Source organism: Miniopterus natalensis, chromosome 20 (genome assembly GCF_054644295.1).
Source record: "Miniopterus natalensis isolate mMinNat1 chromosome 20, mMinNat1.hap1, whole genome shotgun sequence".
NCBI classification, from domain to species: domain Eukaryota; kingdom Metazoa; phylum Chordata; class Mammalia; order Chiroptera; family Miniopteridae; genus Miniopterus; species Miniopterus natalensis.
In genome coordinates, this window is record NC_142100.1 from 27,698,699 (window position 1) to 27,714,264 (window position 15,566).

Sequence of the window (15,566 nt, forward strand, 5' to 3'; positions counted from 1 at the left end):
CCCACCTCTTTTTTGGGGTGATGGCTGGGCCACATCTGAGTCTCTGGGCAAAGGTCTGGAGGCAGGTCCTTGGGGTCTGTGATGCTTGGCTGTGTCCTCTCTGGCCTCAGTCCTGACCCCCATCCCGTAGTTCCCGCCAAGGCCCTGGAAGTGGCCTCTGGGCTTGTCTTGGGATCATGGCATCTGTGCTCAGGGATGGTGATACCCTGATCATTCAGACTGGGCCCCTGGGCGGCCCTCAGGATGGGTTACCGGCGGATCTGCGACCCTCATTACTGACTATTCTCTTATTTTCTGCAGAGTTCAGCGCAGGCGGTCTCAGGCAGAGGCTACTCCGTAAGTCTCCCCCACACCCATCCTGCTGTCCCCCTCCCCGCATGTTCTCTCTCCACCAGAATCCCCTTCTGAGCTCTGCCCCCAGGGCCAGACCCTCAGGGTGGTCCTGGCTGACAGCAGCTGGTCAGAGGGGGGCTTGCACAGGCTGGAGAGGGGGCCGAAGTGGGCAGAGGTTCAGAGGGAGTGGGGTCCTGGGCATGGAGCACCGGCCCCCCAGCATCCTGACTCCTCCACCCCCCAGTACCATGCTCAGCCTGGCCAGAGAGGCCTGGCACTCAAGCTGGACACAGGTATGGGCCCCCACCATCCAGCCGTGTGGGGCCACCCTCCCTGCCCCCCAGCCCTGTCCCGGGGGAACAACCCCCCCCCCCAGGACTTTATTTCATTTACCCTTAAGTATCAGGAGGAACGTTAATGACACCATAAAACCCAGAGCTCTGTAAAAGCCATTCCTGCAGATTTACTGCCCAGCTGCCCTGTGGGCTCATTGGAGGGCTGTGGCCTAGGCTCCGCCTGCCTCATCCCCAAGCTGCTGATTTACTGAGAGTTCAGAGCTGCAGGGCCTGGCTGGCCGCTCACTAAATCACTGCAGCTTTTTATAGGGTGTGTGACTAACCCATTCATTCCCTGGAGGCCCTCCACACCCGGTGGTGTATTTCTGGGGAGGACCCCGCCCTTCTCTGGCAGCCTGGGGCACTTGTCTTTCCTCACGGTTGGTCTGTCAGTTGTGGTTGGCAGCCTGTGCTGTGTCTTCCTCCCCTGGGCCTGGGCTGTCCCCACACTGGGATTGACCGAGTTGGCCGAACACCTCTGGCCAGGAGCTGTGCCAGGACCCGGCTCCAGTGGGAACAGCAGGCAGCCCTGGTGGGAGGCGGCAGGGACCTGCTGTGTGATGCCAATCAGATGGGGGAGAGCTGGGGCAGTGGCCGAGAGAATGGGGGGCCAGAATGCCCAGTAGCGGGCAGGGCGAAGGGCAGGCCTGGGTCCCATGGGTCTTGGAGGGGCTGTGCCCAAGGACACCCCATTGGAGCCATGCCTGAGGCTCGAGGCACTGCTGCTCCCACATCGCTGTGGCATTTGCGGTCTTCTCCCAAACGCTGGTTTGATGTTTCCTGGAGGAGAACCGTAATTAACGTGCCAGCTGCTTGCAGCTTAACCCCCCACGACCCTAGCACAGGAGCGACAGGAGGTGGCAGGGAAGAGGCCTCGCCTGCTGCTTGGGGGGTGGGGTGGGGTGTGTGTGTGTGTGTGTGTGTGTGTGTGAGAGAGAGAGAGAGAGAGAGAGAGAGAGAACGAGAACGTTTGCAGGTGAGTGCATTAGAACCTTGGTGGACAGGTATGTCCCATGTCCCATAGTCCTGCCTGGCACTGCAGGTTGAGGGTGGTAGCTTGGCTTTGGTGCCCTCTTGTCCATCTGGTTGGCGTGGGGTTGCAGGTAGGAGCCCGGCCCCCTCAAAGTGGAGGCCAGGTGGAGGCTGTCCTCCCCGAAAGATGGAGGAGTTGGCCTGGCCCAGGTGACCCTTGCCCAGCAGGAGGGGGTGCAGGTCTGGGGCTCAGGGTGGCTGCAACCATGCCTCCACACCAGGACTGCACCATGGAGCCCTTCGACAGGCCAGTGTGCCCACTCAGGCTGGGGCCCCTTTGTGTGCGTGTGTGTGCGTGTATGTATGTGCCTGCTCTGTGCGAGGGAAGGGTGTGTTGTGTGCTTGTGTGTTGGCACGTGTCTGTCGCATGCAGGTCTCCACATGGCCCTGCAGGTTGTGTTTGCCTGCACCTAGAAGTTGTATTTGTCTCTGAGCCATCTGCGTGTGCCTGGGCCTCTTGTATGTGTTCATTTGCATGTGTGTCTGTGGATGTAGCAAATATGCCTGCATGTGTGAGTGGGTGCATGCATGTCACATGTGTGTGTGAGCATGTACATGTCTAGGAGCTGTGTCTGGGCATGGCCTGGATGCACGTGTGTGTGTGCGTGTGTGTGACTGTCGGGCAGGCGTGCCATGTGTCTGTGTGTGAGACTCGTAGCCACGTGGCATTATGGGTGCTTCTTGCCACCTGTATGTGTCTATGGTTGGGGCCTCAGGCCCAGTAGGGGTGGTGTAGCACTGTCCTGGCCTCCCCAACAGCGTCCCTGCTCCAGGTGACGCTGGACGTTTATCATCTGACCTGATGGTTTATAGATGGTACTTAAAGGGGCTTAATTTGCCCAGATTTATCCCCAGCAAATCCCCAATTATTGCTCATCCTTGACAGCTTCTGCCCCAGCAGCTCGGCATAGCCTCCCCAGCACACCATCAGATGTTCATCAGCTCCGTGAAATTAGTTAGAAAGTAATTTTCTTAATTTGGCTGCTTGCAACCAAGGACTCGATGGTCTGTCTCCAGCAGACCAAGAGGCAGACACAGCTTCCCTTTTAAAGTTAAATGAAGATCTATATGCCCCTGAGGCTGAGCCCTCCCCACCCCCACTCCAGGCACCTGGCCCTCCCCCACCCCCACCTCCACCCTCACCCCAGGCTCAAGGACCAGGGGAGGCTGAGCAGCAGCCCTCATGCCTGTGATATGGTGACCTCTGACCTGTGATGACCCAGGGGCAGGTCTCAGCTCCTGCCTTAGCTCCTCCTGTCCTCATAGCCACACCTCAAGGTGGACATTGTTACAAGCATGACCCCACAGCCTCTAGATAAAGACTCTGAGGCATCCACCACCAGGAGGGGCCCTGCTAAGGGCTGTGCTCCCAGCTGAGACCAGGACCCACCCTGCTGTCCTCGAGGTCGCCTCCCACCCAAGGATCCTCCTCCTTATAACCCTTGTCCCTGAGGAAGCCTGGCTCACTCTGCCCCTCCACCTGCCCCGCACCCCGTGGCCCCCACTGTGCCCCAGCACCTGCCCAGCATCTTGCAGTACCCGCTCTGCCCCAGCTCCAAGCGTCTTCTCAGCTGACTGCTCCCCTTCCTTAGGTGTAGGTCTGGCTGTCAGCCTGCAGGTTGGGTGTGGGACAGGGGCGTGTTCCTTCCTCCCTCCTCCTCCGGCATTTATTGCGAGTCTGCTCTGCACCTGTCGCAGGTGCTGGAAAGCAGCCGAGCAGCCCCTGTCCCTGCCCTGGAGTGGGAGGCGGCTGTGGTCTAAGGAGCGGATGGTGAATAAAGCCAGTGGGGGGCGGGGGCAGCAAGGCCCGAGATTCAGGCCTGAGCTGCAGGTTCTACAGTGAGGTGGACCACTTTGGGGTCCCTGCAGGGCAGGGGTGGGATTCGGGCTCGTGGCTGGGCGCCTCAGTCCCCACAAGTCTTGTTGGCGTTTCCCAACCGTCTTTAAAAGCCCCACACCCATTTATTTCAAACTGGGAGCAGGCCCATAAAAGAGGGAGACCCAGGTGCGCCCCAGCCCACCACTCCCGCCTGGGCAGTGTGGGGTCAGGTGTTTGGTGGGCCATGGATTTGGGCTCCCCATCACTTTGCGGGGACTGCCAGGAGAAGCCACCCCAGACACCGTCCCACGCTCCTGCCCCCAGAGCCTTGCCGGGCCCCTTCCTCCAGCCAGTCACCCACAGGCTCCGAGACATGTTTGGAGGCAACACCCACTTGTGGCTGCATGTCCTGTTGTCTTGCTGCATCTCATGGCTTCATGGGTTCAGCTCTGGGCAATTCTCCTGCATCCGTGGGTCTCCTGTAGGGTAGTGGGGCCACCACACCAGCTCCACATTTCCACTGGGCAGCCCTGGATGGGAGGGTGCCCTCGTGTGCTTCCCACTGTGACGTGGCCCCACCACAGCTCGGGACCACCATGCCGCTCCTCATTCCTGTGTTAGTCATGTATGCTGCGTAACGAGCCGTGGTCCTGTCCCCAGAGCTGGACGTGGGTGCTCTGGACAAGACACGGGGGCCCCTTAAGGCCGTGGCACATGCACCAGAAGCCACAGCTGGAGGGTGGGGCGGGTTGGGGAGCCCAGGTGGGCGTGGGCTGGGCCCCTGGGAACTGAGATTCAATTATGTGAAACTGCCGGGCTGCTGGGACCCACGGTTAGGAATTAATGTTAACACTGTTCTGGTTAAGACTTTTGTGTTGATAAATAATTCATGAAGCAGTTAGCGCTCTGAGTCTGACAACACAAGGATATATTAATACAGTCGACTCTGCAAAAGGTCAGCCGCGTGCGGCGGAGTCGGGGCCATGTTTTATTCATCCTGCGACACAGGCTCATTAATTATTCGGCCCCGAAAGGCCTATGTGGGGAGAGCCGCTGATGAGAAAGAGAGAGATGGGTTTGATGTTGGACACGCTGTCCCGGGGAGGCCTGTCCCCCTGCAGCTCAGGTGGGCCCGATGGGTGGGAAGAGGCGTCAGGGGCTTCCCCCCACGCACGTACCTGTGACTGAGTGCATGTGTGTAATTTTGTCACAGTGTGGCCTGGGGCAGGCAGGGTTTGGGGCCCCGGCAGCCTGTGGAGACATGGAGGTGTCAGGTTTGCCCCACGAGTGATGGTGGGGCAAAGAGCAGGGCTGGGGGGGCAGGGTCACCTGACCAAGGATAGCACATGTGCTCATGGGCTGGGCCAGGCTGCACCACCTGCCCTGGGACCTCGTCCTGAGGGGCTGTGAGGTCCGCCGTGAGGGGTGTGTCCTCTGGGCCACCTTGGGGAAGCATCCTGCTCACGGCCAACTCCAGCCATCTTCCTCACTGCCCCACCTGTGGCAGGTGGTGGTGCAGTGAGCGGCTCTGCTAAGTGGGTCTCACTTGCCATCAGCTCACGAGGCGCCTGCCTGGGCTATTAGGCTGCAGTAACTTAATTGCTTGTTAATTGGATAATTAGTGCTTTGTTTTCCTTTTAAGCCTAAACACTCATAAAAAGTGAATTAGCTGAGTGAACAGGAAGGGGGCTTTCAGGATCCACCATCCGGTTCCTGCATAATTATTTAGGTGCAACTGTGACTTCCTGTGCCCAGGAGGCCCTTGGGGGCCATACTGGGGCCTCAGCCACCATGAGGTAGTTGCCAGTGTGCTGCCCGACCACTGTGCTTTAGTTCCCTCATCTGTAACCCAGTAGGTCTGTGGTGGGTTCTCCTGCCAGCGGGACATAAGGGGGCTCCCATCTCCTGCCCCCACTCCTGCCAGCCACATAGTCCCAGGGCTGCCACCTGGCAGAGCCCACGCCCAGGATGACACTGACCTTTCAATAAAATTTCTCCCTGTCTCTCCCAGGCCCCCCCCCCCCCCCGCTGTGTCCCTTAGGTGGTTTCTGTCCTACATCCTGATGGAGCCTTTATGGCAGAAAGGGAGGTGAGCTCCTCGAGCCAGCATGGACAGAGCAGGGTGGGTTCCCCAGCAAATGGGTGGGCCCTCTCCCCCTCCCCCACGTTCTTCTGAGGAGCAGAGTGTTGGATAAGCCAGAGCCCACATGCTGAGACCCACAGCTGTCAGCAAAGCCTGTGCTGCTAACCACGTGTGGAGCCCCGTGGCCCCTTGGCAGGTCACCTGAGTGCACAGGTGCCATGCACACACACTGGGACACCTGCCAGGACACCCTGGGGCAGAGCATGCACTGGGCAGGAGACCCCGCTGCCTACATGAGAGAAGCCTCAGAGCATCCTCAGTGTGTCTCGGGACAATCACCCACGCAGGCCAGCAGGCTCGCACATGGCACATAAGTGACGAAGACATGCCCAGTGAATGCTGCCCACACTAAGGACTTGTGCCACCTGGGATTCTGCAGTGTCCCCAGGCCCACAGAAATTGAATGTGGCCGCCTCAGGCCATGTGGGTACTGCCCAGGGTGTGGGGTGAGCACTGACCAGCCAGCAGCTCAGACCTTCTTGCCTCTGCGTCTAGTTGGGTGGAGCCCAGTGTTCATCATCTTCCGCTCACACAGGGCCTGGGATCCTTTGGTGTTTGGGGTTTCAGTTGCTGGGACCTTTGCAGCCTTTGCAGGTGACAGTGCCAGTTGGGAGTGGGTCCCAGGCTGTTAAGGATCGGTCCAGCTGTGACTGCCCCTCAGCCTTCTCACTCCTAGATTGGGGCAGGGTCACCTGAGAGGGAAGATGGGGGTTAGGCAGAGGCAAAGCTGGGGCGGTTTTCAGTGCTTTCCTCCAGGGCGGGGCCCAGACCATCCCCCAGGACAGCAGCCTCTTGGTGCCTCTGTCTCCATTGCTCCACAGAGACTCCCACTGCCCCTCTTTTCCCCACCCACCACGGGCATCTCTGGGCCAGGCCCAGATGCTGCTACGTCTGATGGGAGCCACGGGCTCAGTGGCAAGGTCCCCTAGCCCATGAATTTTTCATGCCTTTGTTTGAGAAATGGGAGACAGGCGGCCTTCCTCTGAGCTCTGCTGTGAAGCAGTAATTAACGATCACGCTGAGAGAAGGAAAGACATTTCTGTTGCTGCTGGGTAACTGTGTTGATTGATGCCTCCACGCATGCACAGGCCAGTTGTGGGGGTGATGAGCACACTTGTGTAGATGCTGGACAAGCGGGAGAGGTATCTATGCCCAGGCCCCACTGGGGCTCAGATGCCTCCAAGGGCTGGTCTGAAATGAGAGACGGGGCCTGGAAAGATGGTGGTGATGATGGTGGTGGTAGTGATGGAGGAATGGAGGTCATGGTAGTGATGGTGGTGGTGATGGTGGCGATGGAGATCATGGAGGTGATGGTGGTGCTGGTGGTGATGGAGGAATGGAGGTTGTGGTGGTGATGGTGGTGGTGGTGGTGATGGAGGTGATAGCGGTGATGGTGATAGAGGTCATGGTGATGGAGGTCGTGGTGGTGATGGAGGTCGTGGTGGTGATGGTGATGATGGAGGTGATAGCGGTGATGGAGGTCATGGTGATGGAGGTCGTGGTGGTGATGGTGGTGACTGTGGTGCTGGTGGTGGTGATAGAGGTCGTGGTGATAGAGGTGGTGATGGTGGTGATAGAGGTCGTGGTGGTGGTGGTCATGGTGATGGTGGTGATGGAGGTCGTGGTGACGGTGATGATGGAGGTGATAGTGGTGATGGTGATAGAGGTCGTGGTGATGGAGGTCATGGTGATGGTGGTGATGGAGGTCGTGGTGGTGACGGTGGTGACGGTGGTGATGGTGGTGATGGAGGTCATGGTGATGGAGGTCGTGGTGGTGACGGTGGTGACTGTGGTGATGGTGGTGATGGAGGTCGTGGTGATGGAGGTCGTGGTGGTGGTCATGGTGATGGTGGTGATGGAGGTCGTGGTGGTAACGGTGGTGATGGTGGTGACGGTGGTGTGATGATGAAGACACCATCACACTATATCATGCTGTTTATATCCAGCACTGTCCCAACCTTTGCACATATTCACTCGTTTAAGCCGCACAACAACAACCCTGTAGGTGGGCTGTTGTCTCTGCTTTACAGAAGCATAAACTGAGGCACAGAGAGGTCAAGAGGCTTGCCCAAGGCTGCAGAGCATAGGTGACACACAGAATCAGAGCAGACATCTGCTCCAGAGCCCATGTCTTGGCCTCCCCTCCATACCCAGCACATCCCCTTGGGGCCTGGGGTCTGCCCTTCCTCCATGGACGCCCCGTCTGGACCCCTACCCACAGTGGAGTGACACTCCCCAGGGCCACCCCAGCCCAGCCTGACCCCGTGAAAGTCACCTCTTGCAGGCAGCTCCCGCAAGACAGATGTGGCTTTTTCCCTCCTTGCCCTGATTAATTGCCTCGTTCAATTCCAGCTCCACTGCAGTTAAACATTAATTCCATAGGACTTAATAACGTGAATTCATTTGCGACGCGGCCTGTGCGGCTGACAGGCGTGTGCTGTGTGGTTAATTATAGGATCTGTGTGCTCTCCGGAAAGCACCCTCACCCCTCCTTGAAGCTGGATCATTAAGCTCTCATGGGTGACACCGACCGATGGTCCCAGAGCTGTGGGGAGAGATGGGAAATGGCCGGGGGTGGTTCCGGGTGCCAGGTGACAGGCGTGTGCATGTGAGCACTCCCCCTCATTTGATGGGTGTGCAGTTTCCCCCTCCAGGGCTTAGAGCCGCTAATTAAGCAGGAAGGGGCTGGATTGGGGGTTTCTGGCAGCTCCGCCAGCAGCTGCACAGTCGGGTTCCTGACGTCCCACAGGCCCGGACCCGAATCACCATCCCTCTCTTCTGGCCTAGGTGCCTGTCACCACCCTGACTTTCCCTCTGGCTCCTTGGCAGAGTTCAGTCCACACTCGGGGGCAGTGATGATCACGCCTCCTCTCCTGTGTCCCCCTCTGCCTTCCTACTGTGCCTGTCCTGCCTCCTGCCAGCTCTCAGCCACCCATGCTCTCCCCGCCCCCCCATTTGGTTGTGTGGCAGGAGACTGGGCCCACATGTTCGCATGGGATGTCACAGCACCAGTGGCCTGGGTTAATCAAGTGGCAGCCACCTCAGAAACTGCACGGTGTGAGGCCCAGCACCCCCGTGCACCCCAGAGAGGTGTGTTTTCAGCAACATAACTCATTTGACTCGAATGTGTTGTAATTACAGTTGTTGGGAAGGGATTTCTTCCTTTATGTTCTTTTGGGGGGAAATTGCTGTGGTTTTTGGAGAAGTCTTTCCTTTAAAGCTCTGCTAACTGACAAACAGATCTTTGTGTGTGATTATCACAATCTTCCCTTAACCAGCTGAACTAACGCTGAGCCTTTTCTGCTAGGGCATCTTCAGGGGCAAGTGGGGTGGGTATCCCAGCTCCCCTCCCCGCTGGCGGCACCTTGGCCCCTTGTCTTCCCCAGGGGTCTCAAACCGCACCCGCCCCTCACCGTCCCTGCCTCCCCTTCATAGAGCCCATCTGCCCAAGGCTAGGCTCCAGCGGGCCCTGGGTAAGGAGGGGGCCCTGGTTGGCTAGGGCATGGGGGCTTCATGGCTTACTCTTGCCCCGTGTCTGCTCTGGGGTGGGTATGTCTGCCTGCCTCGCCTCTGCCTTGCCTGCCCCGCGACATTCCACGGGTTCAATAGAGCTCCTGGAGCCTGGGCTCCTGGTCCCACTGTCCGAGGACACCCTCCCACCCCAGGCCTGAGGCCCAGTCGTGTAGTGGGGCTGCCAGAGCTGCCTCCCCCATCGCTCCCACACTCCCTCGCTCTGGTGCCTGCCCTGTGGCCTCTGGTGAAACCCGCCTGGCCAGGTGTGGGGTACTGTAGGTGCTAACACCCCCTCTCTCTCCCCACAGTGTGACAGCGAGAGCGACGGGGACGACAAGGTAAGCCTCTGCTTGACTCCCCTCCAGCTGACCTTGACCCCACAGGGCGTGTCTTGGAGACCTGGCAGGAAGGTCCTGGGTTCTCCTGTGGGGGGTTCTGGGGGCACACGATCTCCCCAGGTGTGGGGGCCCCAGCTTCACCTGGCTGAGGACCAGGTGCCAGAGATGTTCGTGGTGCGGTCCTTCCCAGGCTCCCCGGGATTGCAGAGTGTCAGCACTGTCACTGCAGGGCTCCCCCACCCCCTTCACTCCAGCCCTGCTCTGGGTCCCGCCGTGGGTGGGGAAGCGGCCTGTGCTGGCAGAAGGCTCAGGAGCCGGGCAGCCAGATGGCCCATCCGGGACACTGCGGTTTGTGTCTTAACTGCTTTTTTGTTGGAAAAATATGGGGTGAAAAATTGTGTGGGACTCATTAGGCGGCCTGCTGGGCCCGGACTGGCTGCCGTCTGCCCAAGTGGCTGGGCCAAGTGGCCAGCTGGCCAGCACTTCATCTGGCTGCCTGTGGCCACTGCCTCCCCTCAAGGGATGTCTGTCCGTCTGGTCTCTGTGCCAGACTCGTTGTCAGGTCATGCTCCCAGTGTCTGGCTTTAGCCAGCTCCTGGGCTGCGGGAATGGGGCTGGGCTGGACGGGATGGGGGTCCTCTGTGGACAGCAGCACTGCACAGGGTTAGACCTGGCGCAGGCCAGGCTCCTGCAGCCAGCCCTCCACCCTCTGAGCCTGTTTCCTCGTGGCTAACCGGGGTCATAATGGTGCCTGTGGCCTGGGGTGGAGGCAAGTATTCCAGGCCCTGACGTGAGCACCTGGCCTGGGGTGAGCCAAGCAGGGTCTGCCTCCTTGGAGAGGCCCTGGCCGCTGCAGGAGCCGTGGGGGCCAGGGAGCCCCAGCCCACATCCCTCCCCCGCGTCTTGCACACATGGCACACACACCTGCACGCACACGTGCACACACCCGTCCTCAAAGCCTGTGGAGCTCAACGCTTCTGCTTTCGAGGCTGGCGAGGACACGTCACTCTCGGGGATGGGCTGGTCAGGGAGTCCACCTCCCGTCTCACTGGACTCAGGTACCAGGCCTGGGAGCCTGAACAGCAGGAATTCATTCTCTCCCATTTCTGGAGGCCAGAAGTCGGGGATCCAGGAGCCACTCTGCACAGAGGGTAACCGCGGGCGTCTCCCACCTCCCATCCCTGGTGGAAGACGGTGAAGCCGAGGCGCGGGGAAGGCAGAGCTCAGGTCCCACGGGTGTGGGGCTCTGTAATCCGTCAAGCCCCAGCTCCTCGAGCTCTGTGACTCAGTTTCCCCCTCAGTGAACTAGGCGTGGGAGCCGCCCGCACTGGGCGCTCTGAGCCTGGGAGCAGTCGGGCCCACAAAGCGTTTGGCCGCAGTGCGCGCCCGGGTCTGGTAGCGGAGATCGGACGGCGACCGCTCGGACCCGAGCCGGCCGCGGCGGGCGCGGGCAGATCCGCGCCTCGGGGCTGGATTAGTCGGGGCTGCCCGCGCCCCGCCCCCGCCCCGCCCGCCCGCGCTCCTCGCCGCCGCCCGCTGGCCGCGCGCCCTCCGCGCCGGGCCCCTCGCCGCGCCGACGGCGTCTGGGGGCCCAGAGCACCCGAGAGCCCCCGGAGCGGGAGCGGGCGCGGCGGGTGTGCGCCCCGGCCGGGCTCCAGCCAGGCGGGCGCGGGGAGAGGGCCGCGCTCCGCCGCCCGCGTCCATGCCGCCCGGCCCCGGCCCCGGCCCGAGGACTAGCCGGGACCGCCCGCAGAGCGCGGGGCCCGGGGCGACCGCGCGGTGAGTGTGCGCCGGTGGCTTCGGGAGGGACCCAGGACTTCGGGGCTGGGTCCAGGGAGCAGCCGTCCCCTCTGGAGCAGCGGGGTGCAGGGGAGACCCGGTCTGTGTCCACCCCGTCTCTCTGGAGCTGGGCGTGGGAAGATCCGGCATCTCTGGCTGCGCCCGGGGCGCACGTGGCGAAAGGCGGGCGCGGTGCGGTAGAGGGTCCCCGGCCGCGGCCAGGGCAGTGGGGGGCCTGTGGCGGAGGCGGGGCCGGGCGCGGGGGGCGGTGCGGGCGCGCGCCTTTGTCTGCGCCCCGGCGCGGGCTGGGCCCCCGGATCCCGGGGCGCCGCGCTCACCTGCCCGAGTTGGGAGTTCTTTGTCTGGGGCGGGGCGCGGCCGCCGAGCCTGTGCCGCGTCTCGACCGAGGCTGCCCGGCGGTCGGGTCCTGCAGACAAAGCGCGGCCGCCGCCCGCGGGGTTCGCAGCTCCCGGTGCCGGCCCTGACGCCGCGCCCGGCGCACCCCGAGCGGGACCCTGCGCCTGCAGCCCGCGGCCCCCCACCTCCAGGCCGGCTCAGCGCAGCCGGCTCCACGGGTCACGTCTCGGTAGATAATCCCGGGAAATTGTCACAGGTCGGGTGGCTGCAGACCCCCCTGGAATAGTAGGGACCCCGGAACTGGGCGCGGGGGCGAACCGCAGCAGGCGGCCGCTGTGCCTGCGCTGGGACGGGGCTGGGAGGGACCACCGTCCTCCAAATGGGCGTGACTGAGCCTGGCCAGGTGCCGGCCGCCTGCCTCTGCCCAGAACCCCTGCGGGAACTGGGGTCCCTCAACTTCTCTGAACAAACTTTAACTGTGGCTGAGGGGCCTGGGGACTGATGGACCCTAGGAGAGCAGCCTGTCTGCCTTTCCCCCGGCGGCATCCCGGGGGTCTAGAGGGCTCGGGGCCTCTCCTTCCCCACCCCCCACCCCTCACCCCGCCCCTCCCTCCCCGACTGTCCCAGTGTCTGGAGTCCCACCTTCAGGTTCTGGGATCTGGAGCTCTGGGCTGGGTCCTTCAGCCAAACCAGACCCAGGCGGGAGCCTACAGCCTTTGATGAACTTACCCTCCAACCCCCCCCATCTCAGGCCCGGACCCAGAGGAGTCACGGCCACTACCCCTGTTTTGAGTGATGTGTCTGCAGTTCCCTTCTGACCCGGCCTTGCTGGGACGGAGATGCTCCTGTCACGGGAGGGGTTCCACCAGCTGGCACATGGTGTGGTGGACCTGCCCTTGGGTGCTGTGAAACCCAGGTCTCACACCAGCTTCCCCTTCTCCCCCACCCACCCATGAGATCCCACAGACCCTTCTGGCACCTCCCCACCCAGGCCCACCCTGGAAGGTGATGACAGCTGCCAGCTGGGCCCTGAGCTCATCAGTTTATCACTAACAGCCTACAGGGAGCCCTCTGGCAGTGTCTGAGCTGGGGACCTTGGAGGCTGCTGAGCAGTTAGCACCATCCCTGCAACCCTGAGGGGCTGTCAGAGTCTCGATAATGAAGACCTTAAGGGGAGAGGCCTAGGGTTGGTCCATTCAGGAAGGCCTGAGGGTCTGGGTGGACCTGGGACTGGGAGGGCAGGTGGGCAGGCATTGCCAGTGCCCCTGCCCAGGGCTAACCCCCTACCCTGTCCTCCCTGGCAGACCCCCAGTTCAGGTAGACCCCCCCCCACCTCCTTGGGGACTCCTCAGGGTCTCTATCAGCTGATACCATGTAGAATGTGCTGGAAAAAACAAATGAGTGCGTAAACAGACTTGGGAAGGGGTCATGGCAGTGGTGCCCCTGTGTAGGAGCCGACTGAGCCTGTGTTCAATGCGGGTGGGTGAGGAGGTGGCACGTGACCTCCGTGGTCTGGCAGGTGGGCAGGGTGGGGCCTGTGCTCCCACCTTCCCTGTCAGGGACCCTCATGCCTTTGTGGTCCACTGTGGGCCGTGTCCCCAGCTGTCAGGGATACCCGTCCCTGTCTTCCCTCAGCCGTGTTTTCAGGACTGCATTTGCTGCCTTTTCTGGGTTCCAGTTTTGGGGGTGTGGTTACCAAGGTTACCACTGCAGCAGGATTGTACAGGTGTGTCCTGTTCATGGTTTTGTTTTCCACATTTGTGCAGTGATTGGGCTGGAGTTACTCTGATACAAGGAGCGAGATGGGATCTTGGCTTCCCTTTCCCAAGCAGCGAGCTCCTGTCCCACCCCATTCGTCTGGGTGACCCGCCTTTCCCCACAGACTCGTAGCCCCAGCCACAGGCCCACGTGCCCAGTCTGTCTGTGTCCTGCAGCAGCCCCCGGAACTGATGTGTGATAAGATGCACCTGTGACAAGTCACAGTTTCATGCATTTTGACACTTGTTACAACTGGGCACCCAGCACCACAGTCAGACAGAGAACAACCTCTGCATGGCCCCAGAAAGCTCCCTGGAGCTCCTTCTCTTTAAGTTTTTATTTATTGTGGTAAGATGCACATAAGAAAATTTACCACCTTAACCCTGCTTAAGTGCACAGCTCAGGGGCGTTACGCACATTCATGCCCTTGTGCAGCCATGCCCCCCCCTCCATCCCCCCCACCCCGCCCCCCTCCATCCCCCCCGTCCATCCCCACTTGCTTGTCTTCCCAGATGGACACTGTCCCCTTCACTCCCTCAGTCGCTCTCCCCCACTGTCTGCTTTCTACCTCTGCGGCTCTGACTCCTAACGTCTCATATAAGTGGAATCGCAAGTCCGTTGTCCTTTTATCACTCAGCATTGTGTCCTCCGGGGTCATCCATGTCAGAGCAGGAGTCAGAATTCTCTCCCTTTGTGAGGCTGCCTAAGGTTCCACTGCATGAGAGCCCACACCTTGCATATCCTTCCATCCGTTCACGGACGCTTGGGTTATTTCCACCTCTTGGCCGTTGTGACTGATGCTGCTGCGGATGTGGGTGTGCAGATCTCTTCGAGTCCCTGCTTTCAGGTCTTTGGGTGCATGTCGTTAAACTCTTGGAGGAGCCCCATCCTGTTTCCCACAGCGGCCGCACCGTTTTTTATTCCCACCAAGACTGCATAGGGCTCCAGTTTCTCCATGACCTCAGCATGCCCACCGTTTCTGGGTTTCAGTAGTGGCTTTCCCCGTGGGGTGCACCTTTGGTGCTTAGTCACCCAACCCAACAGCAACCCCTGGCTGCCTTGTGCACTCAGAAGTCCAGGGTGGGGGCATCTGCAGACCCTAGAAGAACAGTGGTGCTGGGACTGGGAGCCATGAGGATGGGTGATGGGAATGTCCTAACCAATTGAGGTGAAGGTTGCTCAGGGCTGTGAATGGCACTAAAACCTCTCAGTTATACACCTTCAATGGGTAAATTGTATGGTGTGTGAATTACATCTCAATGAAGATGTTTAAAAACAGGAACAGCTGGGAATAAAAAGTCTACTAGGGGCAGACTCATGAGGCTTGTTCCCCTGAGCCATGGGGGCCTCCTTCCAGACATCGAGGGGCCACTGCCCAACCTTGAGCGCCGCAGGTGGGCGCCTCCCCAGGAGGAGTGTGAGGTGGGGACACTCCTATTTGCCTGACCCCAGTGGTCCACTGTGCCCTGGCACTCAGTATATAATGGTGGCCGTGGTCCCCAGACCTGTGACTTGCGTGGCCCGGGGTGGTCCGAGGCATGGCAGGTGGTGTCTTACGGCCATGGCCATGGCTGTGGGTGAGGGGAACCATGGGCTCTGCTCCATCATTCACCACCAGGCCCAGTGGAGTGCAGGTTCCCAAGTCCCAGCCGCCACCTGGCAGGGCCACGCTGAACCCTCTCATCACTGCTGAGCAGGGAATCCATGGTCCTGTGTGGCCATGTGCTTATGGCCAGGCCTGGGCGTGGCCACCCTCCTATGTGGGAGCTGTGGGCTCAAAAGTACATGCCCAAACCTGATCCTTGGGCACCAGGGCCAGGTGTACCCTCTTTGACTCCCCTCTCTCTTCCAGGCGTCTGTGGGCTCCGAGAAGCTCTTTGCCCCAGCAGCCGACAGAGGTAAGTGTGTTTCGTGGTCAGGGCTCCAGCCTCCTGGGAAGGACAAGATGCTTCTAAAGTCAGCAGGGGGTCTGGGCTGTGACTGAGGAAGTGTTCCTGAGAGAAAATCCCGAGGAAAGACGGGGAAGCCAGGATCCGAGCCTCTGTCAGAGCCAGGTGGCCCTGGCCTGGGCACCTGCTACCTGCCGATGTTCCCAGGGTGGGGTCCCCTCGTCCTCCCCAGGCTCATGGGCTCGGGTGGTTCACACCTGCGGAAGCTCC

General features: G+C 60.8%; 1 protein-coding gene across 3 annotated transcripts in view; it reads left to right on the top strand.

Moving 5' to 3' along the window:
* Positions 1 to 15,566, top strand: part of FBRSL1 (fibrosin like 1) — a 40,529-nt gene that overhangs the window by 15,338 nt on the left and 9,625 nt on the right. For all 3 annotated transcript variants that reach the window (XM_087828541.1, XM_087828538.1, XM_087828539.1), the window contains exons 4-6: positions 301 to 336; positions 9,484 to 9,513; positions 15,260 to 15,305. In XM_087828541.1, coding sequence (XP_087684667.1) covers positions 301 to 336; positions 9,484 to 9,513; positions 15,260 to 15,305 — 112 coding nt within the window. The remainder of the gene's footprint in view (positions 1 to 300; positions 337 to 9,483; positions 9,514 to 15,259; positions 15,306 to 15,566) is intronic.